This window comes from Orcinus orca, chromosome 14 (genome assembly GCF_937001465.1).
Source record: "Orcinus orca chromosome 14, mOrcOrc1.1, whole genome shotgun sequence".
Taxonomy (NCBI): domain Eukaryota; kingdom Metazoa; phylum Chordata; class Mammalia; order Artiodactyla; family Delphinidae; genus Orcinus; species Orcinus orca.
Genome location: NC_064572.1, coordinates 19,106,496 through 19,130,641, shown reverse-complemented (window position 1 = coordinate 19,130,641; position 24,146 = coordinate 19,106,496). Strand labels below are relative to the sequence as shown.

Genomic DNA, 24,146 nt, shown 5'->3' with positions numbered 1-24,146 from the left:
AACATATACACATTGGTATATGTAAAATAGATAACAAACAAGGACCTACTGTAGAGCCATAGCACAGGGAACTATACTCAGTATTTTGTAATAACCCATATGGGAAAAGAATCTGAAAAAGAATATATATATATATATATATATATATATATATATATATAACTGAATCACTGTGCTGTACACCTGAAAGTAACATGACATTGCGAATCAACTATACTTCAATTTAAAAAAAAAGAATTTTCTGGCTCCAAGTGTTAATAGTGCTGAGGGTGAGAAACTCTGTACCAGACTTAGGGACTAGACTTAGCCTCTAAATCAAGATATATTTAAATAAACACTATCAATTACCTTTCAAGAAATGATAGCACCCCAGTGGCACATTCTACGATTCTATCCAAATTCTGATAATCTGTGATAACCATCTCATACTTGGCTTACTCCAATTCTTTTTAAAACTGCAATGGTGGGTTCTGCAACCACCTAAATCCTTTCAGAGTTTGAATGAAATCACTTGTATCTCACACTAATGTAATTAGATACGTACAGCAATTTATTTAGAGCCACTAAAAATTAAACAACAAAAATCGCCTATGATTTATGCCCTTATTTTAACTTTATTATTGAAAGTTCCAAGGCCATGGAGTAAATCAGCCGCACAAATGGACTCAGACAGATTTCGATGTTGTGCTTTGTAATTAGACTATAGGTATTCTTTATCTTTGTTGTCATATTTTTGCAGCTTGAATTTAGGACAAAAGAAAATTTTGTTATTTCTCCAATGGAAGTGACGATCTACATTTGTCTCTTCTTCCTCCAGGCAACACAGACTACCATTTAGTCTTCTGATTCATTTCCCCTGGAAAGCTGGGAAGAAGTTTTATAATGATATTATTGGTTTTGTAACTAGTGTTTTCATTGTAATGCTATTACTGAACCAGTGTTGTGATAAATGGTCTGTTTATAAGGGGAACCACTTTTACAAGTAGAAAATTAGACACGCTTCTGCTTTGCAATAACAATAAAAAACCACAGTGAAAAAATATTCTCCAGTTTATTCCCATCTGTATCAGCAGGGAAGCTTTAGAAGATGGCTTTCTCCCTAAAGTCTTCTAAACACAGTTACTGCCTGTGGGTACCAGGTCAGAATGCTGTTTTCCTCCAGATGCTGTTCAAGACCAATACATTTTAAGTTACCATAACCGTGGGCCCTTTAAGAAAGTCAGGCAGTTTAAACCCCACCCCTCTGCTGACTTGTAGCAGTAGGTCCTCTTTCTGAGGCAGTTGGTGATAAAGCTGAGAGCCAGCTTGCCCCCTGCTTTGCCTGGAAGGAATGTTTCTAAGTAAGCTTGAAAAGTGGAAGCTTTAAGATACTGTGGGATAGGGAACAATGGAAACTTGTGAAGTATGGAAGCCAGACTGGCTCTTAAGATTCTATCACGGTGCTGGATAAAGTGGAAAGAATGCTGTTAAGTCTGAGTTTCGCCTTGTGGCACTGCTCCCTGCTAGCATTGCTCCTCCATTTCACCCAGCAAGTGAGTTTTCCAGAAGCCGTTTCCAATTTAACGAGCTGCTTGTCTCATGTAGCAGATCCCCAAAAGGAAAAGTCAGTGAGAGGAGTCAGTTTCAGTGAAAATTAAACTGGATCACTTCTAACAGAATTATTTACATTGGTTGTATGCTTCTGAAGAGTAAAGCCAGCTCTCTAGTTTTCTTTTTGTTCCTGCTACAGCAACAGTGACTAAGTCCAGAAGTCCTCTAGTACTAAACTAAAAAATAATTAGGAGAAATTTGGGGCTTAATTGCAGTTGGCATTTTGGAGCTGTCTGCTAGAAGCAGCCATCTTGGTAAAAGACGATGTCATTTGGAACACTTGGAGGTTTCAGTTTACTCCCGGGTACCAGTTTTCATTAGCCATTGAATAACAGTGTAATCATTAAGTCAAGTTTAGGTTTAAAGATAATGGAGGAGTTGGAATAAAAATCATTAAAGCCACTTCTTTATTCTTCCTAACACTTTATAAACTTTCCCCAGAGTTCAAAGCAATAGAAAAAATTTTACACTTTATTTTTTCCTATTTTTTGTTTCCATGTGTTTGTTCTTCCGTTGGCTAAGCTTGGATAATAAAACTAGTCTGGTCAGTTTCATTTTCTGATTTTTATACATAAGTGAAAGCTGTTTTGTGTCAACCGTGTAAAGTGTTTAGAATCATCTCACCTGCTGGGCCAATTTCCTGTAAGTCTTTGTTTGGGAGGGGAGAGGGGAAATACAAGTTTTGATTTTGAATTTCTTATGCTTTTCAAAACTAGAACCCTGAATTAGACCACAGTAGCATAATTACTCTGTTTTATTTTTGACCTACTAAACTTTCCTAGAAGTGGGCTAAATGATCGTAAAGAAGAATGATGGTTATGTTGTATTCCCACTTAATCACCACTATTAGTATAGCCGAATGCTCTGTCTGCAGTTACTTTGGAAAATTGGCACTTAAAAGAGATGTTTTAATCCACAGAAAGTGCTTCTCTTTTTTTCTTTTGGGATTAGATAAATGTTACTGTCTTAATCCTATTGCGCTACAGGTCCTGGCATTGTCTGCAAGATGCAGAGAGAGAAAAAAAGTTGCACCTTGTTTAAACAATTGCGCGTAGTGTGGTTTACCAGATTAGGAGGAGGAGGAGTAGAGAGGGCGGCGTGTCTCTTCTGCAAATTTTTTCTTAACGAGGTTAACCTGTGGCTGCTGTCGCCTCGCCCTACTCGGCTCCTTGCAGGGTAACTTTCTGTTCTGTGAGCGTTATCCGAAGCTTCCCAGGCAAGCTCACGGAGATCAAACTAAAAGGGCTGCGTGTATGTCTGAAACAGACAGAGGGAGACAGGAGCACACACTGTCGGCGGAAGATGGGGCCACGGGCTCGGCCGGGGCTGGATGCCAGAGCCGGGCTGACCTTTCCACGTGTCCCCAGCACCTGCGAGGCTAGTGGGTCGTTAGGTTTCCTTCTCCCAGGAGCTGGCTTGAGCCCGGAAGAGGATGGGCGGCCTCGGGCTTAGGTCAGGGGACTGGGAGGCCCACCCGCGGAACACTTGTGGCCGGCGAGCGGCTGGCGCGTAGGCTGGCCTGGCCTTCGCGCCCCGGCCGGGCCCGCGCTTCCCCAGCCGTCCGGCGCACGCCAGGAGGAGGGCGGCTGCGGCGGCGGCGGCGGCGGCGGGGGCCGGGTCTCGGAGCTTTCGGCCGGCTTTGCAGGGCGGCCTAGCGAGCGCGCCAGGCCCGGCTGGAGCGAGCCCCAGTGCAATACTGCCCGAGCCCGGGCGGGGTCTCTGTTCGCTGGCAGAGGAGGTCCCTTGGCAGCGGGAAGCTCCCTCTCTTTCTCTCGCAGCCACTCCGAGTCTGCGCCCTGCTGCCAGGCTCCCAGCTCGGCGCTCCCCTGTGCTCGCCCGGCGCCCACTCATTCGCAGCCCAGCCTTCGCCGCCGCCGCCTCCCTGCTCCTCCTCCTCGTCGTCTCCTCAGCCCGCCGCGGCCATGGCGGACAGCGCCAGCGAGAGCGACACGGACGGGGCGGGGGGCAGCAGCGGCAGCTCGGCCGCCATGCAGTCGTCTTGCTCGTCGACTTCGGGCGCCGGCGGCGGCGGTGGCGGCGGGGGAGGCGGCGGCGGTGGGAAGTCGGGGGGCATTGTCATCTCGCCGTTCCGCCTGGAGGAGCTCACCAACCGCCTGGCCTCGCTGCAGCAGGAGAACAAGGTGCTCAAGATCGAGCTGGAGACCTACAAACTCAAGTGCAAGGCGCTGCAGGAGGAGAACCGCGACCTGCGCAAAGCCAGCGTGACCATCGTGAGTGTCCCCCAGGGGCGCGCCGCAGCGCCGACCTCCGCCCGCCCCCGGGAGACGCTGCGCCCAGACCCGGGCGGCCCCCGGGCTCCCCGAGGCTCCCGAGGACCCGCAGAGAGCACGCTCCCTGCCAAGACCCGCCGGCCCCGGAGGGTGGGGGAGAGGGAGGTGTCCCTTCGGGGCCGCGCGGGTCTGCCCTCCCCGGGGTCCAGGCTCCTCGCGGGGTGCGGGAGGAGGCTGCTGGAACCACCACCCGCGTTTCCTTGTCGCCTCTGGGGAGGAGGCCCCTCCCGGGCGGAGCTGGAGGCCGGCGGCGTGGCTGGGGAGGCGGGGTGGGACTTTTTTCAGTCCTAGTTTGCTTCAGGGGTGCGTTCAGAGCCCGGGAGCCCTAGGCAGAGGGAGAGGGAGGAAGCCGGGGCCTGTTCCGGGGGCCTGCGTTGGGGTTCGGGGGGTGCGTAGCTGGGCTGGGCACTTCGCTGGCATCAGGACGGCGCTATAGCTGGATCGCCCGGGGAGGGGGCGGGAGAGAGTGGCCGGGAATCCGGGAAGTGGAGTTTTTCTGGCCAGGATCGAGAGGGAAGGGCGGGTACCGGAGCTCATGCTCCCACCTCCGTTGGAAGCCCTTTCCTTGGGTGGGGGGTGGCGGCGGCGGTGTACAGCCGGGAGAATGCAGCATCTTATACCGGCCTGGACAGAGTGAAGGCTACGAAGCCTGAACCGGCCGAAACCTGGGTGAAGGGGATCGACTGACTCCCTTGCTGAGCAAGATGTACGCGTGTTTGCTTCATTGGTGGTGGAGTGTCTAGGGATATTTTGCCTCGGAGTCCAGATACTTGAAGGGAGAACAGGCTGTCTGTTCTGTTTCCACCTGGCCTCCAGAGGCGCCCCCGAAGAGGGGAAGTTTAGGGGTGTAGGTCTCCCTTTTAGTGTAGCAGGCCTTTAGAAAGGCCACTATTAGCTATGGTGAGGCGAAACATAACTGGAAAAAGTACATTGTGTGCTCTCACCTACCATCCCTGCCAGCTAGCCACATCATTAACTTGCAGGATCCCCCTACAGACAGCCCTGTTGAGATCAAAACAGATTCACAGCCAGGAGGAGAGAGGAAAGTGTCAAGAAACCAAGGGGATAAATTGCTATTGCTGCTGCAGAATAGCTGATTAGGCTGAACCTTCAGATGGAGGAAAAGGCATGAACTTGGGGACAGATCAAAGATCACGACCCTGGAAAGGAAATGGGGCGAGTTTAGGATGCCCCTGTGCCAGGAAAAAGTCTTCAGTGGAGGAGGGAGTGTGTGTATGCTCCCCCCCAGTGCTAGCTCACACTTGGGAACTGGATGGCATTCTGAATTTGCTTAGAAAGCAGGTTTTCACCCCAGTTTCAGTGTGATGGGCAGCCTAACTAGAAATTGATTGTTGAAAGACACTCCGCATGCTCAAATCCAGCCCTGATGGATGGCATTGGAGCCATATTCATGTGTCTGCAGACTGTAAAGTTCTTGAAGTGCCCTTTTGGTAGGAAGGGGGAGGAATTTGCAGAGGCAGCCGCTTCCAAGCCTCTTGAGTAGCTTTTTTGGCTGAGAGAGATGTCTACGGTGAGTGGGGGTTTGAGAAGAGGGGGAAGCTGGTGGAAGCAATTTAGTTAAGGTTGGAGTTAGTAAATGAGAGGGTTCGTTGGTCTCTTGGAGAATGTGAACCACCAAAAGCAGCAACACTTACACGAAACAGAATCTCTGGCTTCTTGCGTACTGTGAGCAATTCAGGCTGTTTTTGTTTGGGAGGGAGGATGGGGGGGGTGGAGAGACTAGGAAGGGGTTATCTGTTTGACACCTGGCCATATTAAAAAGTAGGTCTGTAAATTGTACACCACACGTTGGCTTTGCATGGACAAACACATTCGTTCCTGGTGTATAAGATCAGAGGCCTCTGAATACTTGGCGAGAAGAGCGTGCGAGGTGGTGGCTTCCTTGGTACTTCCCGCAACTAAAACTGACATTTCACCAAATATGCCTTGTGAAATGTTCTGTGGCCTCACTGAGTCAAATTTTAAAATTGTTTTAAATGACAGCCTATACGTACCAGAAATTTCTCCATGCTTCTTTAATCTCTGATTAATATAATCAGGGAAACAAAGTGCTTGTGGTTTCCTGAGTTCCCTAGTACTTGGCAGGTGTTACTAAGGCAAATGCAGAGGAGAGATTCCTTTCAGCTTTTGAGAGTTTTGTTAGAGTTAACTGACCTAGGACGCAGATTGTGTTTGGTGGGTTTGACCTCTAGGGTGTGTAATTTGCAAGGAGAAATGTGTGCGACCACATGAACTGGGTGTGTGGATGTAAGGATTCCATTGAACAACACTGTCATAGTCTATGTCAAGGTTAAGCTGCACAGCCCCTGACAACTCTAACTGACATATAGCCCTTGCTGGTAGCTGCCCAGGAAGTGTTTGACAAGGTCTAGATATTCAATTAAGTGAAGGCTCTGCTAGATTTTTCACTTTCGAGTTTATTTGAAGGGAAGATGGTACCAGAATCCTATTAGTACTTGCCTTCATGGCTCTCACTAGTTCCTCTAATTGTGATATTAACTTTCATGTTTTGAACACAAAAGGCGATTATGGATGTCTTTCATTTTCCTTGAACGTATTCAGGAAGTTACCTTGCTAATCAGCTACACCCTGGGAAGAGAGCAGTGTGCTTTTATTAAAACTGTTTTTTAGAGTAGTTTTAGGTTTGCAGAAAATTTAAGCAGAAGGTGCAGAGATTTCCCCAATATTCCCTGCCCTTCCTCCCATCCTCCATTATCAACATCCCCCATCTGAGTGGTACATTCGTTACAATCAATGACCCAACATTGAAACATCTTAATCACCCCAAGTCTATAGTTTACATTAGGGTTCACTCTTGGTGTTGTACATTCTGTGGGTCTGGGCAAGTGTAAAATGACATGTAGCACCATAATAGTATATAGAGCAGATCCGGTGCCCCCAAAATCCCCTGTGCTCTGATTTTTCATCTGTCCCTAACCCCTGGCCACCACTGATCTTTTTACTGTCTCCATAGTTTTGTCTTTTCCAGAAAGTCATATAGTTGGAATCACACAGCCTGTAGCCTTTTCACATTGACTTCTTTCACTTAGTAATATGCATTTAAGTTTCCTCCATGTTTTTTCATGGCTTGATAGCTCATTTCTTTTTAGTGTTGAATAATATTCCATTGTTTGGCTGTACCACAGCTTACTTATCCATTTACCTACTGAAGGACTTGGTTGCTTCCAAGTTTTGGCAATTATTAATAAAGCTGCAGTAAACATCTGTGTACAAGTTTTTGGGTGGACAGAGGTTTCAGCTCATTTGGGTAAATACTAAGGAGCACAATTACTGGATGGTATGGTGAGAGTGTGTTTATTTTGTTGAGAAACTGCCAGACAGTCTTTTTGAAGTGGCTGTAGCATTTTGCATTCCCACCAGCAATGAATGAGAGTTCCTGTTGCTCCACGTCCTTGCTAGCATTTGATGTTGTCTGTTTTGGATTTTGCCCATTCTAATAGGTGTGTAGTAATATCTCATTATTGTGCCCTCTTTTTTTAAGCCAAGTCCAAAGGCCCATGGAAGTTCTTAACCAGTGGTCTTTTCTGTCTCTTTTGGTATGTAGGCGTTTACTCTGGTCCAGCTACCCATTTAGTAAAGGACTGGTTTCATGGGTCTGTGTTCTCCGCATTTGTATGATAGAGGTAAACGTCATCTTTGGGGAAGAACCAACTGTACGAGGCCCTTCATCCAGGTCCACAAGTGTCTGGTGTTACCACTTGCCCCCGGTGTGTTTTCTTTGGCTTAGAGGTGGAATGGAATGTTTTGAGTGATTATCTGATTTCTCCCAGTAAATCAGCAGCGGAACCAGACTGCTTATTATCGATCATAATTTCTCCTTTGGAGTGGAGAAAATAAACAACAAATGCTCAGTCACGCTGTTGAGTAGTTTTTAGATGTTAGACTAAGTCTATCTGGCTTGTCCTGTGAGTTAAAGTGTAATCGGAGACTGTCTGACTCAGTGTAGTGAGATGTGTCCAGGGGTCGCGGTCTCTGAGAAGATGAGGAAATGCAATTGTGGGCAGTAATTGAATGGCTTGTAAGTTCTGGACTAGTTTCTCAGGGTATAAGCAGGGTCTCATACTTGGCGTGGCTAGTTCTCTAAGGTGTGTTTTCTATACCACTTCAGGCCTTCGCCATGTGTTTGGTTAGAAAATAAATACCTATGTTAAATCACTAGAGTTTAGTTGTCTTTTTCTATCTATAAAATTAGTCTTTCATTATAGAAGTTTAGGGAAATAGAGGAATACAAAGGCATTTTGAAGTTATAGTAGAAAAACATGTTAGTACGGCATGATTAGAAAACCTGGCTATTTTAAACATCAACAGTGTAATGATTTCATTAACCAGTAAAAGCCACCGTATAGTTAATATTGTGGATTTTGGATTATTTGTTCTGGAAGCCTAATACATTATTTTCCATTTTTTAAGACTTTGTTTTGGCAGACTCTATGAAGCTATCAGATCAACATTGCCCTTATAAAAAGGTGTAGTGTGTGTCATTTTTTTTTTTCCTGCTTTAAAACTTTTTTTCTTAGGTTCTTATGGTAACACCCAACTTCAGACACAACTCTGAGAAAAGTATGACCTCACAGTTAGGTCTAATCATACACAAATCCAGTCTTCTTAAGGAGGCTATTCTTAGATTTCTTCTATATGTTTCATATAATCTCTTTGTATTTGATTAAAAAAACAAATCCCCACAAAACCGTAGAGGACAGTTGTGACAGTCTTTTCTAGTGCTTTTATTTATTTTGCTGAGGATGGGGAATAGTTCAGAGAATCACCAGTATCTAGTTTGTGGTGACTCTTGTTCAAGACCAGAGACACTGGTCTGAAGCAGAAATCCAAGCTGGCCGTTGCTGGCTCACAGATTTCCAGTGGCTTCCATTGCCCTCTGGATCCAGGTAAACTTCCTGTGGTTTACCAGGCACTGTGTGCTCCAGCCCCTGCTTGCTTCACAGACACACCCCTCACATTCTCAAAGCTCCCACTCTGCTGAACTGCTGGTTCCTGGAATTTCAGTAGATTTCTCTGGCTTCTCTAAGATGTACCTCCTGCCCTTAAATGTCCTTTCCTACCCCTTCACCTAGTAAATGCAAGTAGACTATACTTCCTCCCCGACCCCAGCGTGCGCTAGCACTGCCTGTTTACTAGCCACACGCTGGGTTACGTGCCCATTCATGAGACCGCCCCTTCTCCAGGCCCCCATCACATAGGTCTCCCCTTTGGGAGATGGCAGATGTGTTCATTCCTTCAGGGGCAGAATTTGCCTTGTTCACTTCCGTTCCTCAGTGCTTGGCATGCAGTAGACACTCAAGGGGATGTTGGGTTGACCGCAGAGGCATTGGGTGATGAGGTGTTTTTGTTTTGTTTTGTTTTTTACTGGGCAAGGGCACCAAGACTGTCTCCTGACCTTGTGCTCATAGAGCTGCTCTGCTGCCTGCGTCCGGAACAACAGCAAACGCCATCCTCACCATCGTTGGACGGATGAGTGGATATATTGTACACTTTGGTGGAACACTACAAATCAGTGTGTGTCCCAAGCCTTTGCTTTCTAACTATGGATGATGTTGTAGGCTACTTTGTAGCATATACCTAGGCGTTCGTGATACATTTCACCTCTAAAAGGGGACAAAGTGTCTTTGGGTTCACCTTTCCAAGGGCTTTGTTGGAAGTGTTCAGATTTGCCATCTCAGTTTTGGTGATGGTGGCAGGTCACTCCAGGTGTTTCTTATAACCGTATTTAATGTTGAAATGCCCCACAGTGGCTTCTGGGAAACAAGCATGGCCGTCAAGGGTGGGGAGGCATCGGGGCAATTACCAGGCACCTGAATCTCCAAACCGAGGAAGTTGCAGCAAACAGGATGGGGAGACTTGCTGAATTCTGTGGATTTCCACACGTGGCTTGCAGAGTGGAGTTCGGGGGGTTGATAGAGTGTCACACCCAGTGTGTACTTGCATTCATTTTTCTTTTTTTCTTCTTTTTTATCAAATTATGCCTTACAGCATTTACACCTAGAAATGCTAATCTGAGCTTTTAGACTCATACAGCCAGGTTGAGCAAGGAGTAACAGTCACCTTCCTTGTTCCCTCAGTGGATAGGTGTTGTATTTTGTTTTCAGTCACCATGCAGTTGCTTTTAGATTGATTGATCATCAAAGCTAGCGAAGTAAATGTTCACAGGTTCAGGGTGTGCTTTCTTGGCGGTGGTTGAAATTTTCTTGACAGGGGAACGAATGTTCTGGAAGATATCTCTAATCGTCAGGATCTTGGAGTGGGGTTAACTTGCAGACTCTTCCTATTTTACTTCTCCAAGGCTGTCAGATTTTCTTATCTTTGATGCTTCTCAAGCCCACAGCTGTGGATTTTATCCCTATTTACTCCTACCAGTAAATTGCAGATGTCACACTGTGTAGGCCTTCTCTTTCAGGGAGAGTATTAATATTAAACAAAGGGTTAATAGTTTGATGGTTATTTAGAATGAACTCACCTCCTTACTTATTATTAGTCCCTAGATTCGATGCATGGGGTGCAGTTTGGTGATTAAAGTTCATTTTAATACTCACTCGTTTAATGCTGGGGAATTTTCACCTCTTCAGTATGGCACGGAATGGCGTGTGATAAATACAGCCTGAAATAGGATTCAACGTACAAGTACTTGGGAACTACCTACTGTGTGCCAAATACTCTGAAATACCCAGAAGGAATGTAAGGCCTTCTCCAGCAGGATTGCACTTGACTTGCATTCAGCTCGGCCCCAGCTGGGTGCTGTAGGGAATTCAGAGCAGAGGGAACGGTCCTTCCCTCTCCAGCACTTTGCAGCCCAGAGAGTTGTGAAATGCAGAAATAACCAACATACAAGTGGAAACAAGAAAGGTAGTTCAGGCAGACTGGTGCCAGGGTTCCAGGGAGGGCTGGCTTACCTTCCACCTTCCAAAATGAAGTTCATCTAATGCGGTGAATACATCTGAGGAAAACAATGTGTCATATTCACTCACAGTTCGATTAGCTTGGAGTTTATTTTTATTTTGTAAGGCAGAGATGGGGAGAACTGTTGCTCAATTTGTCTGTCCAGGTGGCACCGAAAGGCTTTTTGTTTGTTTTTAATTTTCTTTTTATGTGCTGATGATTGAAAAGAAATGGCATTGATGTTTGTAATTTCATAATTTACATCTGCCTGTAGATCAAAATTATGTAGGTGGTTTTTTTCATCTATTCCTGTTACACTCTGGGGCCCACCCACTTTCCTTACATGGAAATTGTTGGATGGACCAAATTTCTTAAGTCTTTAATGGGAAACTGTGTTTACCTTAAAGTTAATTAGAGATACTAGTTTATGGACAATTTCAAACTCCAGTTTTTTAAAAAAGCGGTGTTGATTGATGGGATAATCTTCCACGCATCTGTTCCAAATCAAACCAGCCTCTGTGGGTGCCAGGTTTGTGTCACCAGTGAGCTGGTTAATACCCTTCAGGGCGTCTCAGGGCACTTGGGATCAAATGAGGCCATTCGCTGCTAAGGAGCAGAGTTGGCATATTCAGCTAGACAGACGTAGCTCATAATTCAAAAAAGTTTTCCATAGGAGGAAAGAGGAAAGTAAAAGAATGAAAACATGGAGTATGGGTGAGCTAAGGAGAGTTCTTAGAAATCTAGTACCTGTATTAAACCCTTCACGTGTTTCTTTCCTTAGTGAACAGTCTTGTGCAGTCAAGGTTTTTGAGACTGAATTAGAAGGGCTAAAATAGTCTTGAGAGAAAAATTATTTGGTGTTTAATTATAGGAAGAGCTTCTCAACTCATGAAATTATTTGCATGTAAGCAGGGGGGTTTTTTTTCCAATTATCCCAATATACCAACTCAAATAATAACTTTTATTCTATTGAGATTTTTGTTTTTGTTTGGGGTTTTTTGTTTGCTTTTTGTTTTTGTTGTTGTTCTTCACTAGGCAGGCCTTAATTTATCTAAACAGACATTTGCTAAGAGTCAAAACATTGTGTCTCTGCTTCGTTTAGTAGCTCCCGATTATAGAAACACAAAAATTTGAGGAAAAAAATCGGTTAGATGATTTTAACGTCTTTGTTAATCAAAGAATACAATTTTGAGTATATGTACCATAAAGCAGAGGTTTGGACTTCTTTAGGTCCAAATCACTACCTGGTAAGGTGCCATGTCCTTTGAAAAATATATTAAGTATTTCACATCATTTTAAACCTTCAGTGCCTGTAGCTTATTATTGAGAAATACCCTAAGTACCCAGAGAAGAGGGCCAGTGACTTTTTTTTTTGGTAATTTTTCTTTTTTTTTTTGGTGGTAATATATACACGACATAAAAGTTACCCTTTTAACCTTTTTTTTTTTTTTTTTTTTTTTTGCGGTACGCGGGCCTCTCACCGTTGTGGCCTCTCCCGTTGCGGAGCACAGGCTCCGGACGCGCAGGCTCAGCGGCCATGGCTCACGGGCCCAGACGCTCCGCGGCATGTGGGATCTTCCCGGACCGGGGCACGAACCCGTGTCCCCTGCATCGGCAGGCAGACTCTCAACGACTGCATCACCAGGGAAGCCCTAAAATTTGTGTATTTTTTATAGGAAAAATTTAGTCTGATCTACAGAAGCAGCTAGCTGCTTTTTCTTGTCTTGGTGTTGAAGTTGTGAATTAGGACCCAAAGCATTTTAATTAAAGTGCTGTTGATATCTTGCTCCGACTTCGATTTTTATTGCCTGTTGGCCATCCCACATCTGGTTCTTTCCTGTCATTCAGTAAACATGTGGCACCCCAGCTCTGGGCTCTGCACCGTCGCTCTGGATTTGCCTTTAGAGTGAGCACCCAGATGTGGAGAACCTGGGGAGGGACTCACCCACAGTGAAAACTTGTCCTCTGGGAAAGAGAAAGGACTGGGAAAGGAAAGAAACCTTGTAGATGATGGGTGCCCTTTTTTTTTTTTTTAGTGAAATGTCTCATGTTTAATTTCCTTGATGGCATTTCGAATAAACCATAATTTAAGGAAGTCTGAAAAAGAAAAAAAAGCTTGAGATTCTTCCTTCCAAGCATTGCTCTACTTGCAAGTCATTTTGTGCTGCTGTGACGACAGCTAATGTTTACCCAGTGCTTTTACTATGGCAAAGGTGCTGTCTGGAGGCCTGGCATATATCCTCTCATTTAATCTGCACCACTGATGGGTAGCCTGCAGATTTGCAAATGCAGGCCCAGAGAGGTCATGTAACTTGCCTGAAGACCCCAGGCTATCGGGGGGGCTGGAATTTGAACTCCCAGTCTGGCCTCAGAGTTTAAGCACAAGACTACCCATAAATTAATTTATGAACAGTTTTATTTTTATCCTGTTGGGGGCGTTTTCCTCTTAGTTGTTCCCACACTGTTGTAGCCCTTCGTTTAGAGTAGTGAGGGCTGCTCCATTAGCACAGCAAATTCCCAGGATGCCAACCCAGGCCTCAGGGAGTGTATCCAGGGTAGCAAACTCCCTGCTTTGGAAAAGAAACAGTGATAAAGAGGGTGCCTTCAGTGGGTAGGGGGGCGGTTTGTCAGCACCTTTCGGGCTGTCTTACCCTCCAGTATTGGGCCTTGGTCTGTTCCATCCCTGACCCTGTCTAATGTACCCCAGTAGGTGCCACCTCTGCTGATAGCTCAGCCATCTGGGCGCCTCTCCCCACCTCCTCTCCCCCCACCCAATCCCAGGTTGGAACAAGTCCCGTTGTACTTCTGTTATAACCTCTACTTAAAAATAGTCTGACTAGCACAATAAGAGTGGATTGTTTTTCAAGCACTGTATTGATCACCTGCTGTATGCCAGGCGCTGTGTCACGGATCGCAGCTCGGAGGAGACTGCACTCGGGGAGCTGGGGGAGGGCCCCTGACTTAGGCCGGGAGTGGGAACCACAGTCAAGGAGGGCTGTCTCTCTCTCAGGAGGTGACGCTGAAGCTAAAACCTGAAGGAGAAATTGAAGTTCATGTAGGTGTGGGCAGGGGCGGTGGCAGGAGGAAGCATTCCATGAATGTGGGGAAAGAAAGGAAACTGGGGAGCAGAGCAGGGCCGGCGTGGGCTCTTTTCCTGGGTCCCATCCAGGGGCTAATGACAGAAGCGGGCAGGGAAGGGGGGGACGGTAGGAGCGTTTCTGCCTTTTCATAATCTGCTCTGGCTGCTTAGTGCAGACATTGGTGTTTCCCTTCTAAACTGCTGGGAGACAGGTACTTTGTCATTTGTCATCTATAAGATGATCTGTCTTATTCCATGATAATAATAGCTACGGATTATGGTCTCACTCTCTGCCCAGTGCATATCTGAACACCTTACTTTCAGGGACTCACTTCATTCTCATAGCAACGTTTTGCTTTCTCTGTGTCCCAGGATTTGAACTGGGCAGTCTGATGGTACCTTGGTGGGCGCATAAAACCCTGCCATTTGAAGCATCATTTGCATTTTTCCATAGCCTTAGCACAGCAGCTGCTCAGTAACGTTGGTGGAATTTATTTTGGGGGGTGCCCAGGTTTACTTCTTATTAAACTCTAATGGAGTTAAACATACAGTAAAGTACCCAAGCTTTGAATGTACCAATTTATGGAAAAGTGCTCAGTGAATTCACAAATGAATTCACCAGTGTAAATCATTTCCCTGATCAAAATGCATGCTGGTATCAGCACCCCCTGAAGTTCCCTTGTGCTCTGTTCCACTCATCACCCCTCCAAAAGTAACCTTGTTCTGACTTCTATCACTGTAGGTTAATTTTGCTTCTTTCTGAACTTCATATGACAAGTGACTTTATACAGAATGTATTTTGTATGTGTGTAGATTCTTTGATTTCTTATCCTGGTTTCTACACTGACTAATTAGTCAGCCTCCGTGTTACCTGTAGCGGTGCTTCTTTGCCACTGCTATGCAGTGCTCCACTGTGTGAGTATCTGTGGAATTGTTTTCAATTTAGCTCTGCCCCCTGGGTAGCCCCACCCCCTTCCCTAGTGTTGATCACTGGGCACTGGGAGGGGACACAGGCCCTGCAGAACGTGTCTCCCAGTTAGTTGAGGTTCTAGCTACCTTGCTAGTTATGTTATGCTGCCCTCAGAGCCTTTGAGCCTTGGTGGACTTACCTGGTTAAACCGGTCTTTGGAGTTGGTACCTGTCTTGCTTCCACCCACTGTCGTTATGAGGATCAGATGAAACAGTGCACATCAGAGTGTTTTGGTAATTTGTGAATTATTATTCTTGTAGAAAATGATATTAAAGATGATTAGTAACACCCCCCCCATACACACTTTCTCTTGTTCTCCAAAATGTGTTTCAAGATCAAAACTGTTCTTGTTAATCCTGTTTATAACATGATGGTGCAAAGCAGCGTCTGGCAAGCTGAGAGGCGACGGTTTGAGGCAGCAAGAACCAAGCTCTGTGGAGACCTCAGGCTGGGGAGCTCTGCAGCCTGGCTTCTCAGGGCCTGTGTTTTTCTGGCACTTGGGGATGCCTGGGAACTCGGCCGATTTCCTAGGGTTTGGTGAGTCAGGATGAAACCAGCCTGTGTGGCCGTGTAAAAGTAACAGGACAGCAGGAGGCAAACGCGTTTCCTAAAAGATCCATGCTTTCTTATAGGCCAGTTGTCGGGCTCCTTCCGTTATTTCATGAAAAAAGACCCAGCGCGTGCCTTTGCCCAGTTTTCTGCCTCTACTGCTGTGCGCAGCAGGCAGTCGTCCTGCTTCTGTGTCGTGTGACCTTTGACCCTGTTCATGGGGGTGTGGGTTCTAGAGGGCGGACTTTGACGGCTGAGACACGAATGCCTGTCCTGCTTAGCGGCTGGTCTGAAGAACGGAAAGCAAAACAGGACTCTCTGAAACTGCCCAGCTTTGCAGGCTTGCAGTGCCCACGTGCTGGAGGGACCGTCCGGCCTGTGAGCCCAGAGTGGGTCTGTGGAGGCCGGCAGTTTGCTCGCTGGGGACTCCTCAAGGGACTGGTTTTCTTTCTGTTGCCTCTGGCTCTCTCTCTAGCAGTAGAAATGGTAGCCTGGGGACTTCGTGAAGGTCGAAGGAGCGTGCTTTTCACCAGGGCACCGTTGGGGTTTTACTCTCCTGCTATGAAGGCTTTTGGTGTGATGAGAGGGGGCGAGGAGGACAGACAGACAGACGGGCAGTCGGTGAAATTCAGGGACTCAGCTGGCATTGTCAGTAAACGAGTTGCAGCAGGCCGTCTGGGACCCAGGGATGCCCTTCCCGCCTTTGCTGTCGTCTGTCTGCTCTAGCCAAGGCTGGTAGGGTCTTCTGGTTTCTCCCTGCCTCGCTCCCGGGCTGCTTGGAGTGCCTGCCCATCGAAGCCTTTGAGATGAGGGAGAGAACAGCACTGATCACTTGAACCCCTGATTTGTTTGGTTCTTCCTTGACCCCGTGCCTTGCAGCTCTGGGTCCTTGGTACGTGATGGGTGATGTGAAAAGGCACCTGGAATCCACCTGCCAGCCCACACGCGGAAGCCAGTAGGCTGTGCTGATTTTCATGAGTACATTCTTTCTCTTGTTCTCGAATTCCCGTGGGTTCCACCGCTCACATTTTTTGTTCTTAGGCTTTGACATGTTTTAGATTAGCAATGCTCCGTGAGGCCGTCTGTGTGAATCATCCCTTCTTTCCTTTTATGCATTAACTCCTTTCTGTTTATCCACCCCTGGGTTCCTGGAGAGAACTTGGTGGAATGGAGAGAGACTCAGAAACCAGATAGGGGTGCCAGATTCAGCAAAAACAAACACAGGTTGAGGAGCTGTACTTAAATTTCAGGTAAACAATGAATAGTTTTTTAGTGTCTGTATGTCCCCACTGTGGCATGGAACACACGTGTGCTAAAAAATTATTTGCTGTTTATTTGAAATGCGAATTTAACTGGGCATCCTGTATTTTATCTGGGGATCCTAAAACCCATTAAGACTTAAAAAAGAAACAAACAAACAAACAACTCAGTTCTGCTCCTGCCTCCCTCTGTGACCATATGGCATCTAACCTGACCCCTAAGCCACTGTGCCTTCTCTAAAAAGGGCTCATGCCGTCTTAGCTCTCAGGTTTGGGGGATAACTGATGCCCTCAGGACACATTCCGTGTCTTCCTTTTCTGTCTTTATGGGGTGATGGTGGATCTCCTTGCCCTTCCTTTGCCTCCTCTCCTCCTCTGTGAAGCTAGCCCACACTGTCCTCTCCTTTAGTGTGGCTTCTTTTTTTTTTTTGGCTACACCGAGTGGCTTGCAGGATCTCAGCTCCCCGACCAGGGATGGAACCCATGCCCCCTGCAGTGGAAGCACGGAGTCTTAACCGCTGGACCGCCAGGGAAGTCCCTAGTGTGGCTCTCTGGGGTCTTCTCGGGGCATCACCTCCTCTTCTTCCTCAGGCTGCTCTCAGTTCGCTTTCACTTTTTCTGTCCTTCCTCCACCAGCTTCCTTATTTCTTCCTCCCTGCAAGCTGTCTTTGACTGTCTGTCTCAGGTGTCTCCCTTTATTTGGCCACATGTTACCAGCCCTCTTGTTTCATTTCTCCTTTCCTTCTGAGCCTGCAGTGGCACAGGGAGAACAGGGCCTTTCGGCCTCTCACTGTAGGGCCAGGCACAGATAACAAATACTTTTGGGGCCTCGGTTTTCTCCTCGGTTCACTGAGAAGGCTTGTTGAGAGTTCAGGGATTGCAAACGGGCAGGCTGCTTTTGGCCCACAGGTGAGTGGTTTGGCTTCAGAGTTTGGAAAGCCCCTTGGAAAGAGAGGTCTTAGGGCAGGAAAGGCACGGATGCTCTCGTTTGCCTTGGGCATCATCTCTGTCTGTCAGCTTCGCAGGCTGGTTCATTTTGCATCTTCCTGGCAGTCGGGATTGAAACCCCGGAGCTATGTTTCAGGTAATGGCTGATGAAGCCAGCATGCACTGTTTCACTGAGCTCTTGAAACAAAACCACAGGGCACAGTTGGTGCAGATTTACAGATCGAGAGAGCTGAAGTACAGAGAGGTTACCTTGCCAGAGTCATTGGATTGGCAGGCCGGCTCTGCAGCCCCCATTCTTCGCCACTGTGTTGTATTTCTGTGACCACTTGCAGCTGTGAGGTTCCGTGAAATTCCTTGTAGGAGTGCAGAGTAGAGCAAAGTTTGTTTGTCTTTTACATTCATAATCTTAAGTCCTTGTCCTGTCATCTGGGCAGTTGCTCTATATTCTTGGGTAGTGAATCCTTAGACTCAGTTTCCTCTCAAGGATCCTTCTTCTTTCCCTTTGTTACCTGAAAACCGGGTTTGCCTCTTGGTGGGTTTCAGGTCAAAAGATACAACCAAGCCAAAGAGGGGGAGAAGGAAAGATTTATTACTTGTGGCAAGTAAGGAGGACACCGGGGATCTTTCCCCAAAGCAGTGTCTCCCCAACAGCAAAATTGGGGTTCGGGATAGGGTTAGCTAAGGGTACATGCATATTCGTGAAGTGGCTTGAGCAGAGACTTCAGCATAGAATTGGGGCAGAGTTTGACAGAGTCCAAGCTTTAGTTTATTGAAGTCACGAGGGTCAGAAAAGGTCAGTATCATTCCGGTCCCCCACCTGGGTGGGGACCTTTGTCCCTGCGGAACTCAAAGATAGGTATCAGATTATATATCCCTTGAGGAGGAACTAGGACTCTGTTTTATTGCTCAGCTTTTGTTTCCAGGCTGCTTTTCCTTTGTTTCTGCATTCCCTCACTTCCTTTAAGATCGTTAATTACTGAGACCTGTTCAAGGGCAAGCACTGTGGCTAGGCTTTGATCACAGGTTGGCTTAGGCCCAAAATGGCTTCCCTTAGGTCAAGAAAGCCATGCCTGGTTCTCTTTCTCCAGGGACCCCCTAACCTATCTGCTTCCACCGTAAAGATGTTTCCAAAAGTTTTCTCTTCCTGAGGCCTGCCTCTAGCGCTTAGAGGTGATCAAGTGTCCTTGGCGTTCATTTAACTCAGTTTAGTTTTTGGACACCTACTAAGTGCCGGCTGTATGCTTGAGATGTCCTTTTAGGAGTAAGGCAGGGCACCCAAAGCTCAAGGAGACTTTGTGAAGGAGCTCAGAGGCTGCTAGGAGACAGGTGACAAAGCAATGACCACAGCATGGTTGAAGGAAGATGGAACCCATTTAGGGTTCACACAGGAACACAGACCCTGCAGAGTAGGAGGGAGAGAATTTAATCCCGGGAGTTGGTTATCCCGATGATAGAGTCGCTGAGAATACAACTCACCGGGAGGTGCGGTGAGACAGGCCAGGGGTTTGGAGCGGCAGGACAGCACTCCCATACCTCCTTCTCCAGAGGGCAAAGGGTGGAGGTGATGTTATCAGAGCCCAGGGCAGGGGTCACTCAGGGAGAGGGCTGGAACCATGGGGCCTTGAGACAGGAATGCTGCCCAAGGTGGAGAGGAGAGGGGAGAAACACCCCAACCCTCCCTCCTTCCACCCTTCCAGCCTCCGGCCTGTGCTTTTCATTGGCTGAATCGGCTTGAAGATCTCCGATTCCAGGGAACAGGGAGATGCAGCCTGCAGAGGTTGCCCCTCCCCCGCTGAGCAGGAGAAGGGCAGTCAGTGCAGAGCTCTTGCGCCAGACACGCCCAGGACTGGCTCGGGCAGAAATGAAAATGGAATGAGTGGCATCGGCCTGGGTGGTCGCTGAACGCTTCACAGATGGCAGAATGTTGGAGGACTTGTAGGTTTTCATGGCGAAGGGCATTCCAGGGAGGAGGACCTGCAGGGACCGAAGCACAGCAGCCGGAAACAGCAGGCTTCGCTTGCAGCATCGCAGGGGGCTCCAGATGGCTGAATTGGTACCTGCGGTCTTGTTGTGTCCCTCTTTCTTCTGCATCAGAAGCCCCTTTCCCAGAGTGCTTTCTCGTGTCCGTGTTCTCATTTATGGCTGAAGTGAGTTTTCCCGCGGGGAAGGCCGAGTGGGGAGCTCTGCATCTTGCTGCCTCCTTCACAGAGCACATGTCCTCTCACAGCAGCTGGGGTGCCTCGCCAGCCCAGAAAGCAGTTTATGGCCAATGCCAGTTACACATGGTGCCTGGGACCCTTCCCGCCCCAGGGCTCGGATGAGGATGCTGATGCCTTGGGACGAGGCAGAGCTGCTCACATTAGTGACTCTTCGTGGCTTGTCTCCTAGCCTCGAACGTCTGGCACTCGATCATGCTGTTAGAATCCATTTCTCACTTTCCCCTGCTGTGAAATCTGTTTTTATGATGATGGAGGATTTTGTTTAAACTTTTTTTATGATGGAAGTTTTCAAGCGTGCACAAAAGTAGAGTGAATGTACAAACCGCTTAGCTTCACCAGTGATCAACAGATGGTCAGTCTTGAAGTGGTTTCAACCAGAAATGGTTCAGTTTGCATCTCTGATAAGGATTTTATAACCACCATACCATTATCACGTTTGAAAAAACTAGTAGTATTTACTGTAGTAAATTTGTGTTTGAAAGGTAAACAGCAAAGGCTTTTCTGGAATTAAATGTGTTATCCTTGCGCCCCCTCTGCTTTAATGCTTTACCCCTGTGCCCTGAGGCACAGATGGAAATCTCTTCCTCACCAGTGTGCTGACCGAGGGCTCTGGGACCTTTTACCTGCTGCCCTGTTTCTTGGTACGAGCCCCAGAAGAATCCCAGTCATGCTAGATCTGTCTGTCCTCAGGAAAGTATGCGGACTGGCTTCCCAGCCCCCATGGCACAGAGCGGTCTGAGTCTTAGGTCACCACCTTGTGCATGTAGGGCAAGAATCATGGCGTCTGCAGCTCTGCTGCAAGGAAATCTCCTTTGCAGTCTTCCCTGGAAGCCGGGAAGTGTCTGCTGAGCACCCTGGAGGACTCATGCCATAGCAAGGTGGGCAGGCATCTAGAAAGTCTGGCGCAATGTTGTGTGTGAAGCCACGCAGTGCTCGACAGCAGCAGCCAGGAAGCTATGGGCAGTGTGTGCAGACGGATGGCTTCTGGACAGGTAGAAAATGAGCATCTTGGCGCAGAATCTCCAGCTGTGAAATCTGCAGCTTGTGCAGCATCCACAGAATGGTTTCAACTCACCTATTTCACTGGAAATCTCACAGCAAGTCTGTGGGGGAGGCAGTGGGAACCTCACCTGGGAAACAAAGGATCTGGGGCTCAGGTGAAACGCTCAGGGAGGAGTGCCGGTAAATGGGACAGTGGGCTTGCAAGGTAATGACCCAACTCCCAGGCCAGGATGCTTTCCACTTGGCTAGCTCTTCAGCAGAAAAGGAAAAAAAGGGATCTGGTCCTTCCACACTTAGAAACAAGGGGGACTGGCTGTAGCTTTGACGGTAATGCATGAAGGAGAGTGAGGTGACAGGTAGCAAGTGTCCTTTTACCAGAATTTATCCAGATACTTGCCAGACCTCTGCCAGGTGGGGCCACTCCACGTGGGTAATGAAGCCTTATGGGGGTTGGGGCAGGACGGCCAGGCCTTTGATTTCTGTGAGTCTAGGAAAAGAAATGGTGGGTGGTTCACCTGTTGAAATGACCTCCGAGGGACGGTCCGGATTATTTGACTTTGCTCTCGTTTGCCTGTGTCAGCTACTGTTTGAAATGGGCCGCTGGCTCGGGGGCTTGGGTGCTTGGGCCTTTGGTTACTTTTGGAGCCGTTGCTCTTTGTGGGAATAATTTGACCTCTGTAGGCCATAGCCTTTCACTTTTCACTGTGTGGTTCCCAGACTTTGCTCTCCATCCGAATCCCCTGGAGAACTTCAGAAGTCATGATACCTGGTGTCACGTCCTTCAAATTCTGGGGACAGGAGCCAGGCATTAGTTGTTGTTGTTTTTTTTTTTTAAAGGTTCCTAGGTAATACATTTTTGAGTACATATTAATCTCACCTGAGGCTAGAGAAAAACTACTGCGCCTTTAAACTGTTCTTTTGTGGGTTTTTTCCCATTAGTTATTTTTCCCCAGCTTTATTGAGATATAGGTGACATAAAACATTGTGTAGGTTGGAGGTGTTGATTTGATAGACTCGTATATTGCAAAGTGATTAACTACTGCAGCATCAGCTAACCACCTGCATTGCGTCAGTCATGTAATTACCTAAAATGTTCTTTTATTTTTTAATTGCATTTTCTGAATAGCAGAGGCAGCTCATGACGTGCTTTCTCCTTCCCTTTTACACAGAAGGTGGTGTAAATGCTTCTCTGTTCTGTGCCTCTCCCACTTAATTATATTTTGGAGATTTTTTGCTAACGGTCTGCTGATTGCTTCCTCATTCTTTTTTACAGTTGCATAGTGATCCATTGTATGGCTGGGTGTTACAGTTGGGCATCTCATTTGTTTTCAGTCTCTGGTCTCACAAACAAGGTTACCGTAACCTTGAACATGGATAATTTTGTCTGTGGGTGAGTATATCGAAGGGGATACATTGCATTTGTTAACACTTACCTAGTGCATATTACGTACTGGCTATCCTTTTAAACCGTTTCCTTCTATTGGCTTAATCCTCACATTAGTCTGTGAGGTAGCCAGTTATTATTACCTCTGTTTTACAGATGAGGAAACTGAGGCTTAGAGAGGCCTGGGTGATTTGCCCAAAGTCAACACCCCAGAGAGTGGCAGAGCCAGAATTCACAGCTAGGCAGGCTGATGCCAGAGGAGTCCCTTCACTCTGAGATATACTACCTTTCTGGGTAAATTCTCAGACATGTCATTGTGGGGTCAGATGCCCTATGCATGTGTAATCTGAATAGATGTTACCAAATTGCCCTGGACAGGGCTTGTACTGATTTATTGACGCTTCCATGTGCAGGATGTGAGAGAGAGAGTGTGTGGCCTCCTACCACGTTTTTATCAAACTTGGATTTTGCCAGTCTGGTAAGATAAAAAATGTCAAGTTGATGTAGTCTCTTTGCATTTCTCTCAGGGGTATGGGTAAGCGTCTTTTCATATGTGTGTGAGAGCATTTGGATTTCCTTTTCTGTCAATGCCTAGTTCATAGTCTTTCGCATTTGTCTTTTGGGACGTTGGTCTTTCTCTTACCCATTTTTCTCAGTACTCTCCATATTGCAGAGAATTGCCCTTTTTTCTAATTTTGAGTTGCAAAAACATTTCCCACTTGTCATTTATCTTTTGACTTGGCTTTAGTGTTTTTTTGTTTTTAAAGCCACAGTGAAATTTCTTTATGCTTTTTTTTTTTCTTTTTTTTTTTTTTGCGGTACGCGGGCCTCTAACTGTTGTGGCCTCTCCCGTTGCAGAGCACAGGCTCCGGACGTGCAGGCTCAGCGGCCGTGGCTCACGGGCCCAGCCGCTCTGCGGCATGTGGGATCTTCCCGGACCGGGGCACGCACCCGTGTCCCCTGCATCAGCAGGCGGACTCTCAACCACTGCGCCACCAGGGAAGCCCTCTTTATGCTTTCTTAATGCCGTTTATGATCTGCAGGAATTACTGTTATGATAAAACTGGGTATTTACACTTTTGAAAAAAAATGTAGGACAGACTTCTGTTGCAGTTTTGTTTCAATGGTAAACAATGCATTTAAGAGAGATTCAGAAGAAATCATAGACGTAAAGATGCTAGATACTCTTTGAAGTTGCATTAAACTTCTTGAATTAATAGCTGAATAATAGAGGCACATCTCCTGGTGTCTTTCCCCCTCATATTTCTCTGCAGTATCACTTTATAATTTCATATAAGATCTTGAATTAGGATAAATCCCCTCCTGTGAGGAACTGATCAATTCCTGAATTATGTGCATTTTGGATATTATTACTGTAGCCTTTTCCGCTCTGCAGAACCTTCTTAAATGACCTTCCATTTAATTGGCATTATTTCTCTCTCCTGGTCAGTTTCAGACTGTTTATCTGGTGGTTTTATTTTACTCTGCAGTATTTTCCATTTCCCCTGCTTAAAGAAAGGTTTGAAGCTCTGGACGTTAAATTTAATTATCTTCCATATTGACCAATTAGCCAGTCATCTTTGTTCATCTCACAAATATTTCTGAGGATATTGTGTGAGCAGCTGCTCTGCTAGGGTTTAGGGGACAGTCCCTGCGTCTTGGAGCTTATATTCTAAGGGGGGCATGGGAGGGGTAGGAGGGAATAGACATCAGACAACTGATTTCAAGTTACATTGTGATAGATGCTTTGAAAGATACGCATGTGGTTCTCAGAGGATATGATGGGGGAACTGAACTAGTCTGGGGCAGCCCGGGAGATGCTCCCCAGAGACGCCATGTAGGCTGCCATCATCTGAAAGATGAGTAAAAGTTAGCTACGCAGAGGATTGGTAAAACACGTTCTGGGCCAAGATAACAGGCCA

The 24,146-nt window shown here is 46.8% G+C and overlaps 1 protein-coding gene across 5 annotated transcripts in view; it reads left to right on the top strand.

The window, feature by feature from the left end:
• Window positions 1-3,232: 3,232 nt before the first annotated feature.
• Window positions 3,233-24,146, top strand: part of CCDC6 (coiled-coil domain containing 6) — a 119,176-nt gene continuing 98,262 nt past the window's right edge. For 2 of the 5 annotated variants that reach the window (XR_007471155.1, XM_004279970.3), the window contains exon 1: window positions 3,234-3,821. Coding sequence is in view for 4 of the 5 variants with exons in the window: in XM_004279970.3 (XP_004280018.1) it covers window positions 3,513-3,821 (309 nt within the window). In the remaining variant the exon portion in view is untranslated. Of the gene's footprint in view, window positions 3,822-24,146 lie in introns of all 5 variants that reach the window. The other 3 variants (XM_033406019.2, XM_033406020.2, XM_033406018.2) reach the window with 2 other exon arrangements.